Below are 19,316 nucleotides of genomic sequence, written 5' to 3' on the forward strand. Positions count from 1 at the left end.
GGCCATCTTGAATTTTTTGAGGGACAAGCATCTTTTGCATGCTTGTATACCAAACAACAACCAAAACAATTTTTTTTACTAATCTGCTGCACTATATAGGCAGTACACCCACCGGTAGCAGTGTGGTGATGTCACTTGGACAGGCTAAATTCAAATGTTAATAATCCCAGACATTTGACATTTTGACAAGTCTACATTAATATGAATTGAATTGACATCAGTGTGATTATTAGAATACACAGTTCAATTTAGTACAGTGCAGTAAATCAGAATTATAATTTAATGAATTCATCTGAATCATGTTAGGATGACATGATCTTGTCAAGTTACCGTACCTCAAAGTTTTGTTGAAATACACATATTAATAACTAATAAGTATAGTGGAATACATTTAATTGCTTTGAACATCAGGTTTATGTACTTACATGTGACTTTTGACATTGTGATACATATCAGAAAAATGCCATTATTAATATTGTGATATGTTTTTCAACCATATTGCCAAACCCGAGTCTATTATGTCTTAATTTCAGAGTAGACCGACATTTCAATAGTACCTTGACTAGAAGAAGATGCAGTGTTGGGAAAAAAAACATTTTGCTGAATACTTTCCTAAAAGGTATCAAAGGTTAAAGCACTGTTATTTTTTTTCTTTCAGTGCTATGTACTTTACTTCCTTGAAATCAGTGATGTCTGTGAATCTGTTAACATTTAATGACCTGCTTGCTGCTGTCTACCTGTGTGTATCCAGCTGTCCAGTCCAGTGAGGGACGGGTGGGTGTTACGCAGAGTCTGAGTAGCCAAGGAAGTGATGTCACGGATCATCCAGGCTTCTGTAACTCAGGGTGGGGGGACAGAGGAGTACAGGGGTCAGCGGACATACTCCCCCTGTTTGCCACAGTCTCAGGTAAATACAGCGTGTGCACACAGTGTATAATGGCTCTTTCCCTCTTCATGAATCATTCTATTCTGTACGGTTGGTTACATGTATGCGTTTGTTGTTTGTTACAGCACCCCCCTGTTGTACAGGACAGACAGTGTTGACTACAGGGCCCAGGGCCCGGACATGGACAGTGGGGTCGAGGCCAGGAGTGACATGACTCCACCCACTCCCGCCTTCCCCATCTCTCCACCAACACCTTATGGTAAGTACTGTATGCTTCCCGTGTCTGTTGTCATTTACACTGAAGCATCTCATTTGTAAATATGTTTCTTTTATCATTTGATTTTGCATGTATTTGTGACCAGCTTTGTGTGGTAGGTTTAATTAAATGTCCCTGTCCTTGCTTTTGTGTTTTCAGTGAAAAGTATGTCGGAATTGACTCACCTCAGGCAAATACCATCTCCTAGCATGCAATCTTACGGAGGCTACAGAACAGATCATGGTAGGTTCAGATCTCTTCAAAAGGCAAACTGACCACATCATATGAATCTGTTATGGAAATTCTTTAGTCTGAGGGAAGATAGTGGTCTTTTTCTGTGAACTTAAAAGCAGTGTTTAACACTGGGATACAGAGCAGTATATAATTTGACGGTATATATTTAAAATGCAGAAATGTCATTCCATTGTAAAATAAAAATGGATCATTTGACCTTTTTCTAAGGCTATGGATTTGAGGCACCTTATCATAGGAAGTTAAACAGTTGACCAAGTTGCTGTGACGAACAAAAAAGAAACCATTAGGACTGTTATTTGTGCAACATTTCCCCTATTATCCCCTACCTCATATTCCCCTTCTCACTAGAATGGAGCTATTTCAGGTCCCTCTTTCTATACCTAATAATGGTGACATGGTTGTTTGTAGAATTTTAGTGGTTTTGAGACAGAAGCCGAAAACAAAGACGCCTCATACATGGGAAAGTAGGGAGATTCCTAACCAGTCTCTGCCCTTCATGTTTGGTTTTCGGAGAATGTCTCCGTGGTCACGGCCTGTAGAGAAAACATTTTTAGACACAACAGTGTTGTTCTTTAGATTAAAATGGAGCACTTTTTTTTTGTATAGATGTTTTTTTGTGGTGTTTATCTGAGGCGGAACACACCCTGGCTATAATATTGTCAGAGATGGGAAGAGGTGTGCATTCATAGCACTTTGTAGCTTCAGCATTTGTGGACTTTGATGTTATTTTACAAAAATCCTTAATGTTTTTATTGTTTACTTTATCATAGAAGTATTGCATAAAACTGATGTATATTTTGTGCCCCTAAGCCTTTTAAATGAATTTAGCTGTTTTACTTGGCATGTTTTTAGATTAGTGGACATGTATGAAACTACACACACATATATGGATTAAATCTCCATGAACGTAAACTTTACTTTCATTTTCATTCTAATTTGAACTCTTGTGGACTTGTTTCCATAGTGATCTACAATATGTCTAAAGGTTGTAGGGCCTGGGAGCAGATCTGTGCCCCTGCTGTGCCTCTTACTACCTCAGACACCCAAGCAAGAATCACCACATTCAGTCCTGCCACATCTCCATGGTTACTGTAGGTCAGGAGGCATGACACAAAAAAACTTTTCTTCCCCCATGAAAGTGTCTCAGTGTACTCAGTGGGGAAATAGGGACTAGAAGAAACCAGCAACTATTTCAGCTTTGCACCTCTCATTCCTATAAAAGTAACCCAGAGAGAACTTTGCTGTAAGGCCAGAGTTGGAACATGAGCTGTTTTAGATTTCGGGGCTGTTAGTGGCTCCCGGGCTATGACTGATTTGAAATAAAAGCTTTTAGATAATTATGTCAGAAGGCTTTTAATTTCTAGCTGCAATGGAATCTGATTTGTTGACTCTGTGGGTTGTGGCAGGGGTAATTGTTGACTGGTTTTATGTAGATTGATGACCGCGTTCAAGGCCAGTTTCATTTCATTTCAACGCCAATATTGATTGTTTGTTACTGGAAATAATCCAGATCTTTTTTGCAGGGTTTTTCTTTGCTGTATCATACACTCTACTTAAAGTGTTAAAGTCTGCTTATTTTTGCTTATTTCAACTTTTTAAGTTTGTTTCTCTCAGTAATACTTGTGTGTGTGTGTGTGTGTGTGTGTGTGTGTGTGTGTGTGTGTGTGATATATATATATATATATATATATATATATATATATATATATATATATATATGTATATGTATATATATAGTAGTATATATGTATATGTATATATATGTGTGATATATGTATGTATATATGTGTATATATATGTGTATATATATATATGTATATGTTTTCAATCTATTTGTATTTACTTTTATTTAATTCAACATTTCAAATAATAACAGCACCTGACTGTGAATGCGGTCAATAAATGTGCTTGAATTTATATTTCTGATTTGTTTTCCTGCTGTGACACAGAACCCCGGGGATATTCAGAGATAATCAGTCATGTTGGAGTCGACAATTTACCAGACACCATCAACTGCCACAGGACGCTAAGTGCTACACACTCTGCCTCTATTGTTGGGTCCCTTCAGTGGACAGACAGGTACAGATCTGTCCTAACCAGAACTTTAAAGCTGGACTGACCATTTTTTTGTTCTAGAGAGCAGAATTTTGCAAACAATCTTTGGACTGGTGTGTTGATTTCCAGCTTGACAGTACCAGCGGCACTTTTAAATTAATGTCAAGTCTACAAATCATCTGCCTCAGTGCTAACCCGAACTGATAAAAAACAATAAGGCTGTTTTACTCCACCTGTTTTTATGCACAATTTCAATTTGAGCATAAAGTAAAAGTACAGTGGAAACACCATAAATTAAGAAAACAAAGTTGAAATATTGCTACCACGTTTTTACACTTGGCTGAATTGGAACAGTTAGTGTATTAATAAAAACGAAATGTGACAAAGTGCAATGAAAACAGACTTAGCCAATGAATACCGACATACATGAAGCATGTGACTTAAAGGTCAATTAAGTCACTGAAGAGATGAAAAATGGCGGCAGATGAAAACATCTGATCTGTGTGGAGTGAAAAGGAGACTGTAATGTTCCTCAAATAAATACATGAAATAAATATAAATGCAATATTTCCATCACATTTTCCACATTTTTACATTGTTTGAGATTTGACTGGCATTCTTTTAGTTATCTCGTTTCACATAATAGTAGTGGATAGAAATGTGCATTAATTAGCATTCTTTTGCAGCTTTTTGCTTCTACATTTGAATGGTAACTTGGCTAATGTTTTTTTTTACAATATGTTTATGACCTTGATATTTTTCTGTTAAGTTCATCAACGAACCAGTCCTGGCCAGAGCATCCTGTCCTGAGCCGCCACTCATCTCTGAGCGGCTACCCCTCTACGAGACAACCACCGCCGCACTCCATGTCACTGGACTATGGCCACCACTCTCCTCCCCTGCACCACCCCCACATCCACCCTGCCCCCAACGCCCATAGCTCTCCCCGAAGCAGCCAGCGAAGCTGTATGGCTCGCTACGCTCTCAGCCGCAGTCCCACTCAAAGCTTTGACGAGCAGGATGACTCAGGTCACGACTATGGCACGGACTGTCCAAACACCAACTCTAATCTGCTGGGAAATGGAGGCATGGACAGGGAACTTTTGACCTCCATGGATGGGCTGACTCAGTTACAGCTGCCCCAGATGCTGCCCCCAGTTCTGCCTGAGAAGAAGAGGGCATCAGATGGGGAGCATTCGCTGGGAACAGCGTCTCCAGCCCTCAGTGGGTTCTCGAGTCCCCACAGTGGGAGCTCCCTGAGTATTCCCTTTCCCAATGTTTTGCCTGACCTCTCAGCTCAGGCACTGGGCACAGCCTCACCTCTGCCAGGTAAGCTACCTAATGAAGCCAAAACCCTCATTGGTGTCACATGGTTTGATAACCACAAACAAATGAACACTGTGCTGAATATTTCACTGATAATTGTGTGTTTTCTAGATGTACTGGCCAGCAAGCAGGTTACTGTAAAATTTGTGCAGGACACATCAAAATATTGGTATAAGCCAGATATCTCAAGGGATCAAGGTAGGCTTTTGTTCCAAAGTAATAAAATAAAGGAAACATTTTCACAGAACTACAGAGCCACCTCACAATTATGTTTCTCTTCACACAGCCATTTCAGTCTTGAAGGACAAGGAGCCTGGTTGCTTCATTGTGCGGGACAGCCATTCCTTCAGAGGAGCTTATGGACTGGCAATGAAGGTGTCTACTCCCCCACCATCTGTTCTGCAACAGACCAAAAAAGGTACAGCAGATGTGGATGACAAACTTGTTGTTTTAAATGGTTGGTTTATACTAATTTGGTTTCAAAATGAGATCCAATTCATTAAAAGTGTCACAGAAGCCTTATTGTTTGCATATCTTAGTGCAAATTCTAATCTTTTTTCTTTTTGAATGAACATTTGTTATAATGACAGGTTAATATTTTGGGAAATACACATATTTGCTGGCTTTCAATGAGAAGATTGATACCTCTCTCATGTCTGTGTGTTAAATATATAGCTGAAATCAGGATGTGGTTAGCCTAGCTTAGCATAAAGACTGGAAACTAACGGAAATGGCTAACTTTGCTCTCAAAAAGTGTATTTTAAATAATTCTTTCAATTATCATAGTGAAGATATCAGAGATTGGTCCAGTAATACAGATTCCCTGGGAATTATTCATCAGACAATCACACACAAAGCCATCTACAGTTACAGCCCACTGTACTCGTCTTCATGCTGGAACTTGAGAGTGCGTTGTGCCAAACAGACCCCTTTTGCCTGATAGTCTTAGAAGTACAGCTAATGTTTCAGCCCTTAACAAAGGATGTGCTGGGTCCATAAGCCAACTCTGATCCCAGGGCCATCTCCTGGGAAGCTGTCTGCCCCACATAACTCTGTCTATTATGGATGCAATATCTAGGGACTGGGGTCAAAACAGGTTGCTTGGTTATTTACTTCCTAGCATGGTTGTTTAGCATATTCAGGAAATACAGGACGGGAGTTTTTTGAAAGAAAACAAAGTCTAGATATGAATCTGGCCAAACATTCTCTGGCTATGTTTCAACATGAAACCAATAGCTGACTGAGTGGTGATAGAGATTCACGCATCAATTTTTCTTATTTAGAAAAGGGCTAGAGGACAATAAATCACACACAGATAAATAATCCAACTTGTGTCTGATACATATTATCATAAGCAACGCATGGGGGCACAAAGGATGCCCTACCTGCACCAGGCCACCACAGCGTTCAAAGCTTTAATATTATCTCCCACTCACACCTGCCCTGTTGTTTGCCTTCAACACCTACGCAGTCCAACGGCACCTATGGTGACATCATGACATGGTCATTCTCTTCACTTTAGTTTAGGGCATTGTGGCTCCTTATAACAGTGAAACCAAACCCACCTTTAGGAGCGAACCTTTCTCCAAGCCTTTGTGTCAAGACATTCCTGACAGACTCCTCCTGCCCCCTCAGAGGCGCTTCTTTTGAATCATAATCCCATTAATCTCTGGAGAGATTGAATGTAGCGATTTCATGTTTTATGTAACTCTTAAAGGCTGGGAAATGACGTGTTGTTCTGAGATAAGTTTTTGGAGCTATTATTTAGGTCAGAGTAAATCTAGGCTGTCCGATAGAGGACAGCTTTTACTGAAACAGACCACAGACTATTGTGAGGAATTAATAATCTGTCTTATTTATTTTTTGCATCTTCTATCGGCCCTTTTTTTCTTACAGGAGGCGATCTATCCAATGAATTAGTACGCCACTTCCTGATTGAGTGTACACAGAAAGGAGTGCGGTTGAAGGGTTGCCCCAATGAGCCCTATTTTGGTGAGTACCTATTCTGTTAAACTCTCTCTTCACAGCTGGTTAACAACAGTGACCCCTCCTGGCTGTTTGGCTACATAGCACAAAAATGAAAGAATTCAGACAGCCTACTACTACTACTACTGCCCTCTATTGGTCTGTTGTGCATTGTGCAGTATGTGCCTGCAGCATAACATGACAGAGTAATGCACCTGGCACTTTATCCACAGCCTGCTGCTTCTTGTTTTCATCTGTTGTTGTGAAATTGAGAAATTGATGTGGCAGTAAAGCATCAAATCTTACAGCAATATTTGATATATTTTTGTTTTACAGGAAGCTTAACCGCACTGGTCTGCCAACATTCAATCACCCCGTTGGCCCTGCCCTGCAAACTTATCATACCTGACAGAGGTAAACATTCAATGCGCTGTCACAGACCTAATGTTTGGTCGGAAGAGAAAATAAACATAATTTAGGTTTTGTGTCTACCCATATCTGTCTGTTTAGCTGTCTGGCCATTTGGTCGTTTTGTGTTTATGAAGCTGTTGTGGTTTTCACCCAAGAATCTCACTGACTTATTTGCTTTACTTGTTTATAGATCCTCTTGAAGATGTTGTGGAGACTACCTCACAATTAGTCACCAACTCTGCGGCTGAGCTGCTAAAACAGGGTGCAGGTAATCAGGCGTCTTAGATCACTTGCTTTGAATAGACATTATGGCAAAGCAATGATGGCACTGTACATAAAAACAGACACAACGCACAATTCTGTGCCAATCATTTTTCCTTGTCCTGTTATTATGGACTTTGTCACTGAATACACTTGCTCTACAGTTATTTGCACTCAGCAGGTGTAATTTGAATCTGTGTGTCCCTGCAGCCTGTAATGTGTGGTACCTGGGCTCCGTGGAGATGGAATCCCTAACAGGCGTCCAGGCAGTGCAGAAAGCCACCAGTATGTCTCTGAGCGCCAACCCTCCACCAACTTCCACTGTAGTCCACTTCAAGGTGTCCTCCCAGGGAATCACCCTCACTGACAACCAGAGGAAGTGAGTGAAACATGAGCATATTCACACCATACACACATGCAGAGACCTTTTTTCTTAAAATACCCCCCCCTTGTCTCTTTTTAGGCTGTTCTTCAGGAGGCATTACAATGTAAATACAGTCATATTTTGTGCATTGGACCCTCAAGAAAGAAAGTGAGTATTGCTGATTTAAAGTTTGAACACATATCATTTAAGAGTTAGTAGAGTGTCTGTCGTGGCTATTGTTAGGCAAACCTTTTATTATTCTAAACAGGTGTGGTATGTCAACACCTTGTCACTGTTGGAAAGTTCTACCAAGCTAATAATAATCCTCCTTTCACTGCTCACAGGTGGAATAAAGATGGCTGCCCTTCAGCAAAGTAAGTCAATGATTATTATTTTCACATCGCTTCAACCAGAGCCAGCATTAAAGCAGTTCTTTTTAAAGGAACGTGGTCAGTTTGAGGCAGATGACAGTTCTGCTATTAAGTATTTTTATGCACCTCTGCAGGATCTTTGGCTTTGTGGCGAGGAAAACTGGCACTTCCATGGACAATGTATGTCACCTGTTTGCAGAGCATGACCCTGAGCAGCCAGCAAGCGCCATTGTCAACTTTGTTTCCAAGGTGATGATTGGCTCGCAGAAAAGTAAGTAGGCCTTCCTCAGACTGAGCTGATCACCTAGACAGACTTGTACTCAGAGTAGAAACAAGAAATAAAGACTGAAAGGCTGAACAAAGGACAAAATGTCAAGGACTGAAGATGGTGGCATTAACCCTGAATATTAACTGGATATTATGTGCATAATGATTACTTACCAGCACCAGGACATTTAATTACATTCATTTTCAATAGAAAAATATAAATCCCTTCTATGCTGTTACTTTTCTTTCCTGTAAAATGAACTGTAAAGTAGCAAACAAAATCATATGAGATGTGATTCCAACTGGCTGCTTTTTCACATTTGTGCATAGCATTTTTTATAGACAAATCAAGAAAGCCGTACCTTGTTGCATGTAATTGTTTTCTAATATTTAACCAAAACAAATTTCATTTAAGCTATTAACATTCTGTAAAGTTGTAGCCAATGTAGAAGCACCTCTGTGCTGCATCTGTCCAGCATGCAGTATTTTGTTGTGGAGTTTAATATGTGGAAAGGCAGTGCAGCAAATATGTATAATTAGGCCAGGCTACAGGCTCATACAGGATTATCTTATTTTGTCTATGCAATGTAAATTTTTATTTTTTTAAACCACGGCCTTCTGTACACTTGCAGCATGTATCTGACTTCTCTAAACCTTGTTAAATAATTTTCTTTCTCTTATGTGAATATGACCACTTTTAAAGCTGTCAGTGACATTTTAATGAATGTGTGTGTGTGTGTGTGTGTGTGTGTGTGTGTGTGTGTGTGTGTGTGTTGAAATGAGAGAAATCATAGAAAAGTATTTTAATTAAACCCTAATATATATTGATTTGACATGAGTTGGTTAAAAACACATCAGTACTTTGCAAAGAAGATAGTACAAGTGGCATTTCACTCAGCTGCCAAATTTTTACTTTATTTTGCTCTCTTTTGGGGGGCTCATGGCCACTAACACTAAAGCACTGCAGTGTTTCAGTATCAAAAATATATTGGACAGTATCCTCGATTTTGTACATTTCATTTGAAAAAAAAAAAAAAAAGACAGGCTGCTACAGTATATGGAGCAAACAAATGCTGCAATTGTGTTAGTGTTTTAAAGTTCTTAAAAGAAAGAAAAGCTCTCTGTGTTGGAATTGTACAAATAAATTTAGGATTTGACATATACTTTATTAGTCACATATAAGACGATGACCATAAAACTTTATTCCTTTCAACTTTTTTTTGTGTTGGGCAGCCACATTATCCAGAGAGGAACTTACGGTCACAATACATTTCTGTTTTGTTTTTTTATGTACACGTGTTATCTTGTTATCTATTATCTGTACCTCATACTTATCTCATACAATACTGTGCCTCTGTGTATAACATGCTACATGTGAACAGTTTATTTGTATATTATTATTGCATTGTTTGATGTGTTCTGTAAATAAATAAAATGAAACATGGATTTAATCTTGGTGATGTGTTATACCCTTAAAGGAAAAGTTTGACATAGCCAGGACCAGATGCCAGGTAGTCATTTCCAGTAAACTAACGGGCGGTTGTTAGCTTACATTTCCTTGAAATTCAGGATCATCTTGGTAACTTAGTAAAATGTTGGATCTCCACTAGAATTTAAAGTAAAGTTCTGTGGGTTTAAATAATGTTTGGCTGCACACCATGCATTGGTAATGTTAATGACTGACACACCGGTATGCTGCTATTAAAGGGGTTACGCACACTGCTGAACCAAAGACAGCATGCACAGGTCTTGCCTCATCTCAAGTGCTAAGGGAATGAGGAGAGAATGACTCCTTGACGAATATGTCTATCAAAACTTGAGGTAGACCTTTATTTTCGTAGCCATGATGAAGTTACGGAAAAAGTTACAATCTCAAAGTTCTCTGTTTTGGTCTCTTTGGCGGCATCTATGGCGATACGTGGTAATTGCAGGTGTGTTTTTGGATCTTGCTTGTGATTTTTCTCAGGAATGTTGCCACTGACACCCAGTTCCTAATACTCCAAATGCAATTGTGATTGGTTTAAAGAAATGCCGATAAACCAGAGCGATTTTTTCTCCTATCCCAAAATGCTGTGTGGACTAGTCAGTCCCTCCTCCGCAGCGCCGTGGAAGAAGATCTGGCAATGCGAGACTACGGCACAATAGCCGCTGGCTTACAGAACAACGCAATGTAAACAGCGTTGCAGACTGTTTAAACTAAAGCCACATTCCTGATGTTAGCTACTATCTAGCATTAGCTAACTTCCGGGCGTTTCTCAACTCAGTTGCCGATGTTGGAAAGTAACCAAGTATTACTCAAGTACTGTACTGAAGTACACATTTGAGGTACTTGTACTTTACTTGAGTATTTCTATTTTCTGCTACTTTATACTTCTACTCTACTACATCTCAGAGGCAAATCTTATACTTTTCACTCCACATATATATTGTGGCTATACAAGCCACCCAGCAGTATGTAAAGCAAGCAGTAACACATAAAATAATGAAAATTAGCACCACATTTAGCCTACCAGCTGCAAAATGAAAGCGATGAACACATTAATGCATCAATAATTCTAATCCAATAATATATATGCAAGAAAACATATTCGTTTATCAAAACAGGATGTTTTCTCATTGTATTATAATCTTAAAACGCTCCAAAAGGTTTCACATGCGTATTACAATCACTGAAATTTTCTTTTACTTTAATACCTTGTCACCGTTTTTAAGTATAGAGTTTTCATGTCTGAATCTCACAATACTGAAAAGTAAACAGAAAACGACACTACTGCCCAGGGGCCAGTAATGACGAACCTCTGCTGGAAAAACATTTAGTGTTACTGTAGAGCAGAGATCTTCAACAGGGGGTCCGGGACCCCTAGGGGGTCCTCAGAGTTACTGCAGGGGGGGCATCAAATTATTATTCATTTTGTTGAAAGTGTTTTTCAAAAATTAAAATGTCTTAACATGAATCCAACCTATTATTATAAGCAAATATAAATCAGTCTATTTGTGAAAAAAACACATTGATGATAGGCTTACTAGCCTATAGGTAAGGCAGTCATCCACAATTACAGTTATTTCTAAAGATCTAACGTTACTGTGCCACATTTAACAATAAAACATGATTTATAAAATTATGCCAACAGATTTTTTTTTTATTTTAATAGCTTTGTATTCTTTGCACTAAAAAAGGTATATATAAAGTATATAAAGTCTTTAGGCCACCCACATGTAATTGTAGGCCCAGTTTAATGTGCAACTTAATTTTATACAATATATGCAGTAGGGGGTCCCTGATCCGTCTCTCTCTCTCTCAGTTCAGGGGTCCTTGGCTTAAAAAACATTGAAGACCCCTGCTGTAGAGAAATGAATACCTTCAGTCCTATTTGCAGCCAGCAGAGGATGCTATCAACACAACACTTTTGAACCTTAACATGTGCAGTCAAGTGGAGTGGTTTAGTGACGTGGCTTATTTCCCCAGTCAAATTGAACTTTCTTAGCTGTAGCTTAAAGGTGAAACAGTAATGGTGACGAACTTAAGTGGATCACCATCACATCTTTTAATAAGGCTGACACACAAGTGCCATTTGTCGGTGTCTTTCTTTCTCTGTGCACACACGTGTTCACTGTCTCATTTATGAAGTAGACTAAAAGAGGAGTTTACCGCCACACAAGCCTGGGCAGGTTGCTCTAATGTGCTGAGAGGGAATAAAATTGCATAGCCTAGCCAAAGAGGGAGGAAAGGTGTAATGGGGTAGACCCTCCCTCCTCCTACTCCTACTACTGTCCCTCTGCAGGTGGTGAAAGTGAAGAATTCCCGGGGAGGGCAGGAAGGAAACGAAGACCCAGGTGTGGCGACTGCAGAGAGCCCAGTCTTCCTCTGTTATTTAGTGTGGAGTGGTCTCAAAATAAAAGAAACCGGGGAAAGTCCAGAAAACCAAGTAACATTATTAGACCGCAGAGAAACCCTGTCAGGAGACAATATTTTATAATGACAGTGTGTGTGAGCATGAGAGGCCTATATAGGTCTAACTTGATACTGCAAAAATTCCCCATCAAACTTGATATATATGTCTTCATATTTACTTTTACCAAGCTGATTAATGATATAGGACAATGTACTTTAAAAGAAAAACAGACAAGAAGATGCCAGACAGCAGAGTCGGGTTTATTTTTTCCAACCATTAACCTACATGGCGACCACTGATGAGCCTCTGTAGTCTAATATAATCACTGCTATTGTGTTGACATTCCTGACCTGAGCAAGGACCCGTAACAGACACTGATTAAGCCTGTCACATACAGTATGCCTCTCTCAACAAATAACAGCTTTCCAATAAACTTTACAGATTTATAACAGTCACTTCTAGTAGACTGAAGCCAATCAAATTTCACATTGCAGATAATGTGGAGGTGAATGGTCGTGTTTATCAGGCTGACAGAGCTCATTCTCATTTCTCGAGCACCCCAGCTCTGAAGGATTTTTACAGCCATTTAATTAGAGGGTCGGGGCTCATCTCAGTCCTCTGAGGCATAATAAAGGTTGTGGAGCAAAAATAGAAAGTGCATTCTGGCATGGCTGCACAATCTGAGGCCCCCTAGATTTTGTTTTTCAGCAGACGCGGAAATCTCAAAATGCATTGTGAGATTAATTGTCAGCTTCCATATCAGGCCACGTCAGGTCAGGTCAGCTCAAAATGATGCCAAACACCATCAATGGATTATCACTCTGTATTGAGTAATGCAATATTAATATTTTTGTGTTTCAGAATCATTTCAAATTGTATGTAGTGTCAAAGCTGCACATTTCTGTCCCATACAAACCAAAACAGTTTGTTATGTAACTGGAGGGTTGCAAGTGCTCATGGGTGCTACATGCCTCCCAGTCTGTTGACTATAGCTGTGAAAAAGCCTGGAAAGAACCAAGCAGTAGGGTCAAGTACTGCCTTTGTCATGTGAATTTGAGCTCTGTACTCCATCAATACCACCATTGATCATGCTCCAAATGTATTCATTTTAATATATTAATACTGGATGTTGTGTTCTGGATGTATAACTTAATGTTGGTTATGTAAAAGTGGATATTGATGCAATATTTTTTAATTCAAGATATAGAAGCTTTGTAGTAGGTTTTTGTCAACTTTCCACTACCTACAAAGGTTGGTGGGAGGTGTGTCCTGCACAGACAGCCTGCTGGTTTATAGTTTTTTTATGACAATATACTAAAGATCAGCCTCACACCAATTCATAACGCTTTGTATATGTTTATTTACCTCCTAAACGCAAATATGTGCATCAAGTTAGCTGAGCTATTCTACAATCTTTCCACATATACTCTCTGGCAACAGCAGAAGTAGCTCCTGGGGTACAAGTACTCCTCGCCAGTTATTGTAACTTGTGAATAGTTTCTTGTTGGGTAACTTGTACCCCTCATTTACCTAAATGTTTACTCTCCATTGGCTAATTCACTATAACATTAGTCTATATCCTTGATGTTCCACTTCCGGGATTGCTCTGGTGTCGCAGGAAATTCCGCCAGATGCATGTATTTTTGCCAATGTCCATTTCCTTCCTCTTCCTTCCGCTTTCTTTTGTGTTGGAATTTTTAAACTCTGGTGGATTTATGAGGACTATGGTTGACTGCTCCTCAGATCTCTGCATGGTAAATTGAGACAGCTACCTAGACTATCTGTCAAATATGAGTTTTCTCTCTCACAACTATTTTACAGCGGCTCCATGTGGAGCTTAGCGCCACCCATGACAATTGTGATTGGTTTAAAGAAATGCCAATAAACCAGAGCACCATCCCGGAATGCTGTGTGAACTAGCCAGACCCTTCTCCGCTCCGCAGCATGTGGATGCTGGCCTGGCATAGCGAGACTACTATAACGTAGACCAACAAAATGAACTACACCATAAAATAAACACATACACACATATAATTGCCCAAAAGAGATTAAACAACAAAAGGAAAATACAAAGGAATCATGTAAAATATGGCTTAAATAAACATACTTGCGTAAATACAGAAAATAAATTAGATTAGCTGGGTGGACCTGTCAGAGACAGCTATAACATTTTACACTGACTGTGATAAGTTTCTGTGTTTTCTCTTCATTTCAGCATCAAACCACATCTTGCAACCACAGACCACCCTCACTTATTAAATAAATGGAGCATTGTAGGGCCTGTATCTGCAAGGGATATTCCCTCCTCCACCAACTATAATTTTGTCTTTGTTAACGATGAGTAGTAGTATGAGTAATGGTGTGTTGGTGTCAGTTAGAAAATGATATGTGATTGTGCAAGAATAAATTATATGTAGCTGTCCCTTTCATTTGTATTAAAGTCTTTTGACGCCATTGTTGTAGATCACAAACACAAGAAAAAAATATATAAATGAAGCATGAATGAAAAAGTACAAGCTTAATCAGAAACAGCTTTATTGGCAGTACAGTAGTTTACATTAAAACCATACTTTCTGAATACACTTCAGTTACTACATGCTCAAAGTGACAGAGTGAAAAAGAGAGCAATATGGTTTGCACATGTGAGGAAATGTACATACATGTGTGAATACATGTTCAAAGTCCTAATGTGTCTATACGAGACATAGAAATACAGACATAGGAAGTGATACTATCTAGGGGGGATTCGGGGCCCAAAGTGAGCAGTGCCACTCTCAGCCTACTTCCGAGCACTCTGCAATCTGTCAGGCTGAGTGCTGAAAGCTCCTCTTTCTCCGTCCTCCACTTCGCTCAGGCCTAATTAAAGCCTTGGATTGCCTCAGGGGCCAAGCCTCCAGAAATGGGGACCACGTCAGCTCCACGAACAGACCACTCCAAAAGAATAATTAACTGACCCTGGAATTAGCTGAAAGGTGGCCTTTGCCCCTTTTGGCTCTTTATTTTGTCCACTATTCAAACCACATCTAATAATCGAATAATTGTCGAAGCTCTGTATGGGTCAGAGCAGAATCAAAGGGAAAAGATGATCATATTAATTATAATGGAGACGTTTGCGTCCAATGCTTAGAGTCTGCTCGAAAAGCTCTCAGAGGGGGAAATTATATGAGAGACGGTCATGAGACTATGGAGAAAAAAAAAGAATAACAGTGACCATACCAGACTTGACATGTGGTCTGTGGCAGCCTCATTCCTAAACAGTCCCACCCCTTCCTCTTACTCCAACACATACAGCACCCACACATTCTCTCTCTGCTTTCACAGACACACTGGACCCCCCACTGCCATCCAAAAATGCCAGGTAAGTATGGGGAAAGAGTTTGGTAATGTTTGAGAATGATGGGCACGCACGCGCACACACACACACACACACACACACACACACACACACACACACACACACACACACACACACACACACACACACACACACACACACACTCATCATTCTCTGGGGTCCACCCAGACATGTTCTGCATACCTCCATCTGATTAAACTATGTGCTTCTCAATCTGTAAATGTTGGCCCTTGCTGCAGATTATTGTGCTGTTCCCCATCACTACAGTACATACATCAAAATAATGAATAACAATGAAATAAATGCTAATAAGGCATTCTGCTAATGTATCAGTAATGTAAACTATATTTGTTCTCCCTGCCCGTGATTGTCAAAGGAACATCAGATTACCATAGATTTAGACAAAGATCAGTTCACCCAACACAAAAAAAAATTAAATCAGGTATATCACATGCAATTGACATGTTGGTGTTTCATTTTTAAGATATATTGTGTAAATGCCAAAATGATCTAGCCTAGAAATCTAGACACACCCTAGCGGCAGCAAATGTAATTTGCAGCCAGGGGGGTCTAGCAGCTCTCCGTTGGCTTGCGAGCTGGAAAAACCAAACTCTGGTCAGGCCAATCACATCGTGTTTAGAGTCGGTGGGCGGGCTTAACATAAGGATGGCAGAGTTGCGACGGTTCCCGCGTGAATTCCCTGCTACTTGAAAACAAAGATGATGGCTGCTGCTGCTGCTGGTGAACAATGGTCTTTCGAATCGGCTTTAGCCGCGACTCTGGAAGACTTGGAGTTAAGCACTGAAGTCATTCTTAAAAAAGGAAGATGTGTTCGGAGTTTTGCCGATCGGATACAGCAAAGGTTTAATCTATCAACTAGCGTTGCTCTGGTTGGCTATGAGTGCAGAGGGAATTTGAAAGACAACCCTTTATCCCGCCCCTCGGATTGAGCCCTGCCAATGGTGAGTTCCCAGACCCGATATCTTGATGTGGGTCTGGCTTGTCAGGCTAAAAATGATCTGCACTGCTAGAAAGTCTTTTCATAATTTAGGTGGACTGATCCTTTAATAATTGAACCTGCAGTTTTATAATACTAAATACAGGGATAAAGATATATCTTTATATATACTGTATATAAATAATTGCTCACAGTGACACAGAGCAGCAACCTATGGCGTTGATAAGATTTAAGATGAAACTGAGAATATGTGTGGCATCCAGAAGCAGGCATTCAGTATATATTAGCCAAAGGCTTCAGTGCAATAAGATACAGTCAATGCAAGACCACTCTCAGAGCTGCAAGTGAGTGCATGTGATTTATCCAAATCATCTTAAAACAGTGGAAAATTGCTCCGGATTAGGATTTGACAAGCAGTTGCGGTTGGCCAGCGTGGGCTTTGACAGCAGGTTATGTTAAACACATGTACAGTAATATCCTGTGTGTGCAATAGCAAATTCTTCACACTCATTCTTTATTGAGTGGCTGCTCTGCGACGACATTCCTCCAGTACATTACTCCCTGTGCCCGACGCTCTCCTCTGCTATGCTGAATATGCACAGGTGGCTGAGAGACCCCCTTCCAAAGAGCTCTGAGTGGAGGAGAGGGAGGAAAATAAGCCGTCTTTTTTCAGCTTATGAAACAAATGTTTGGCATTCCACTGAGCACTGCTCTGCTGTAGACCTGTCTGTTAACAGGCGGCAGTACGCCAGGGTTTGTTGGCAACTGATTTGACATTGGCTTCCAAGAAAATTCAAAAGCAAAGAGGAACTGTACACCTCTCCTCTCCTGCAGTTATTCTTTTGAGGTATTTTGAACATTTTTGCTGGTGTATTCCCTCTCTCATCTGTAACCAATTAATAGTGGACCTAAAAACTCTACAGATGTAATTACTCAGGAATTTTCTCACTCATGTGGTATGTGTCCTTATTTTAAGATCTGCTTTGTAGCACTGACAAATGACTAGACCTGGCCCAACTATGTCACATGTCCTAAGAACAAGCTCAGAGAACACTGCTTTACTGTATGTGTGAGGAACAGGTACATGAGGTACATTTTACACGGATCAAAAGCACTGAATACCATATAGGCGGGTCACCTTGAGTTACGTTCAGCTGCTGGATATTCTCCACGTTTTGAACAAAACTGATTGTGTAGACTGATAGCAGCAGATCTTATGGCTGATTTGACTTTCATCTGGCCTACATGAAACCTGTTTATTATAAAGTCTCATTATTGGATAATCTTAGTTCCATTTATAAAACCCTGCAAGAGAACATGTGAATGTAGTCTTGCATTTCCAGAACTATTATTTGCAACCTTTTGAGGCTACAGTTCTGCAAATGCCAAGATGTTAGGTAAATAAACAGATAAACCTGATCTACATATATCTGTGTACAGGAATAAATAAGGGGAATAACAAGATCATTATTTATATTATATATAGTGTATACATATATGTTTTGTACAGTGGTGGGAGAAGAAAACTGTACGGACAAGTTTCAAAATTAAAATTACTCATTGTGCAGATTGACCCCTTTTAGTGTTATATTGTTATACACTATAATATACTGATAGATGAATGTGTAAGCAACCTTTTAATAATTTGAGATGGTCAAAGTGTAGAATTTCCCATAATGTTGCTTCATCTTTATAAAAAAAATATTTAATAAGATAACCATTTGTTTTGTAAAGTATTATTCTGCAGGGTAACTAGTAAAATACAATATTTGTCTCTGAAAATGTAGTGGAGTAGAAGAATAAAGTGGAAGATAGGCATACAAATACCTGAAAATTGCGCTTAAGCAAATGTACGCAGTAACATTCCACCATTGGTTTTGTATACATTCTTTATTATGTCAGTGTGTTGTAGGGCTGCACTCTTGTAGCTTGCACTGTATCAAAGCTTTAAATAATGATCATATGCATGGTTGGCCAACGATTATGTGCTTAAACCATTTAGAGGTCATGCAGGGTCATGTGCAGCGGCTTCTTGAGACGCAGATCAGTGGATTCACATACGGATGCAAACACATACTTATGTGAACACTTGTACATTTAAACACGCAACCAAGCAAAAAAGCTGCACACGTTCAGAAAGCTTAATGCTTGAGACACACACGCACGCACGCACGCACACACACACACACACACACACACACACACACACACACACACACACACACACACACACACACAGACACTATAGGCGCCCCCTATGAATGAATCTGCGCATGGCAGATGCTTGGACTTGTGTGGGCTCTTCAAATTGAGAGTTGATACAATTTAAAAACATTGTTGTGTATTTATTTGGGTAACATGTTTATTTCCTTGAATGTGTGTCTAATAATAGCCTGACAACTGAATTATGTATTGAAATGTGTTCAGATTCAGAATATTAAGACCTCAACTAAATCCCTCAGCTAAGGTAAAGGGTTGCTACATTTTATTTTTTATTAAAATAAACACAACATACATACCATAAATGTTATTCTACTGGTCCGCACTTGCTCTGATGGTTTTAAAGAATGGAATAACGGAGTCGAGGCAATTCATCAGTAGACCACAAGCTATTCGGGGGGTGTGACTACAGTCACTGGGGGTCTATATATTGAGATGTTTTGTCCGGTGGCACTGGCTTTATGTGAATGAGA

General features: G+C 39.7%; 1 protein-coding gene across 1 annotated transcript in view; it reads left to right on the forward strand.

Annotated features, from left to right (window-relative positions):
* The window catches only part of LOC144526429 (tensin-3-like), a 36,615-nt gene extending 27,868 nt beyond the window's left edge, over positions 1-8,747 (forward strand). Inside the window, 15 exon segments of the mRNA XM_078263908.1 lie at positions 752-848; positions 850-918; positions 1,012-1,145; positions 1,302-1,385; positions 3,347-3,476; positions 4,222-4,781; positions 4,890-4,976; positions 5,065-5,196; positions 6,675-6,770; positions 7,080-7,157; positions 7,345-7,422; positions 7,626-7,794; positions 7,879-7,947; positions 8,124-8,153; positions 8,285-8,747. Of these exon segments, the coding sequence (XP_078120034.1) occupies positions 752-848; positions 850-918; positions 1,012-1,145; positions 1,302-1,385; positions 3,347-3,476; positions 4,222-4,781; positions 4,890-4,976; positions 5,065-5,196; positions 6,675-6,770; positions 7,080-7,157; positions 7,345-7,422; positions 7,626-7,794; positions 7,879-7,947; positions 8,124-8,153; positions 8,285-8,429 (1,958 nt within the window). The 3' untranslated portion in view covers positions 8,430-8,747.
* Positions 8,748-19,316: the final 10,569 nt, after the last annotated feature.

This window comes from Sander vitreus, chromosome 12, assembly GCF_031162955.1.
Source record: "Sander vitreus isolate 19-12246 chromosome 12, sanVit1, whole genome shotgun sequence".
NCBI lineage: Eukaryota > Metazoa > Chordata > Actinopteri > Perciformes > Percidae > Sander > Sander vitreus.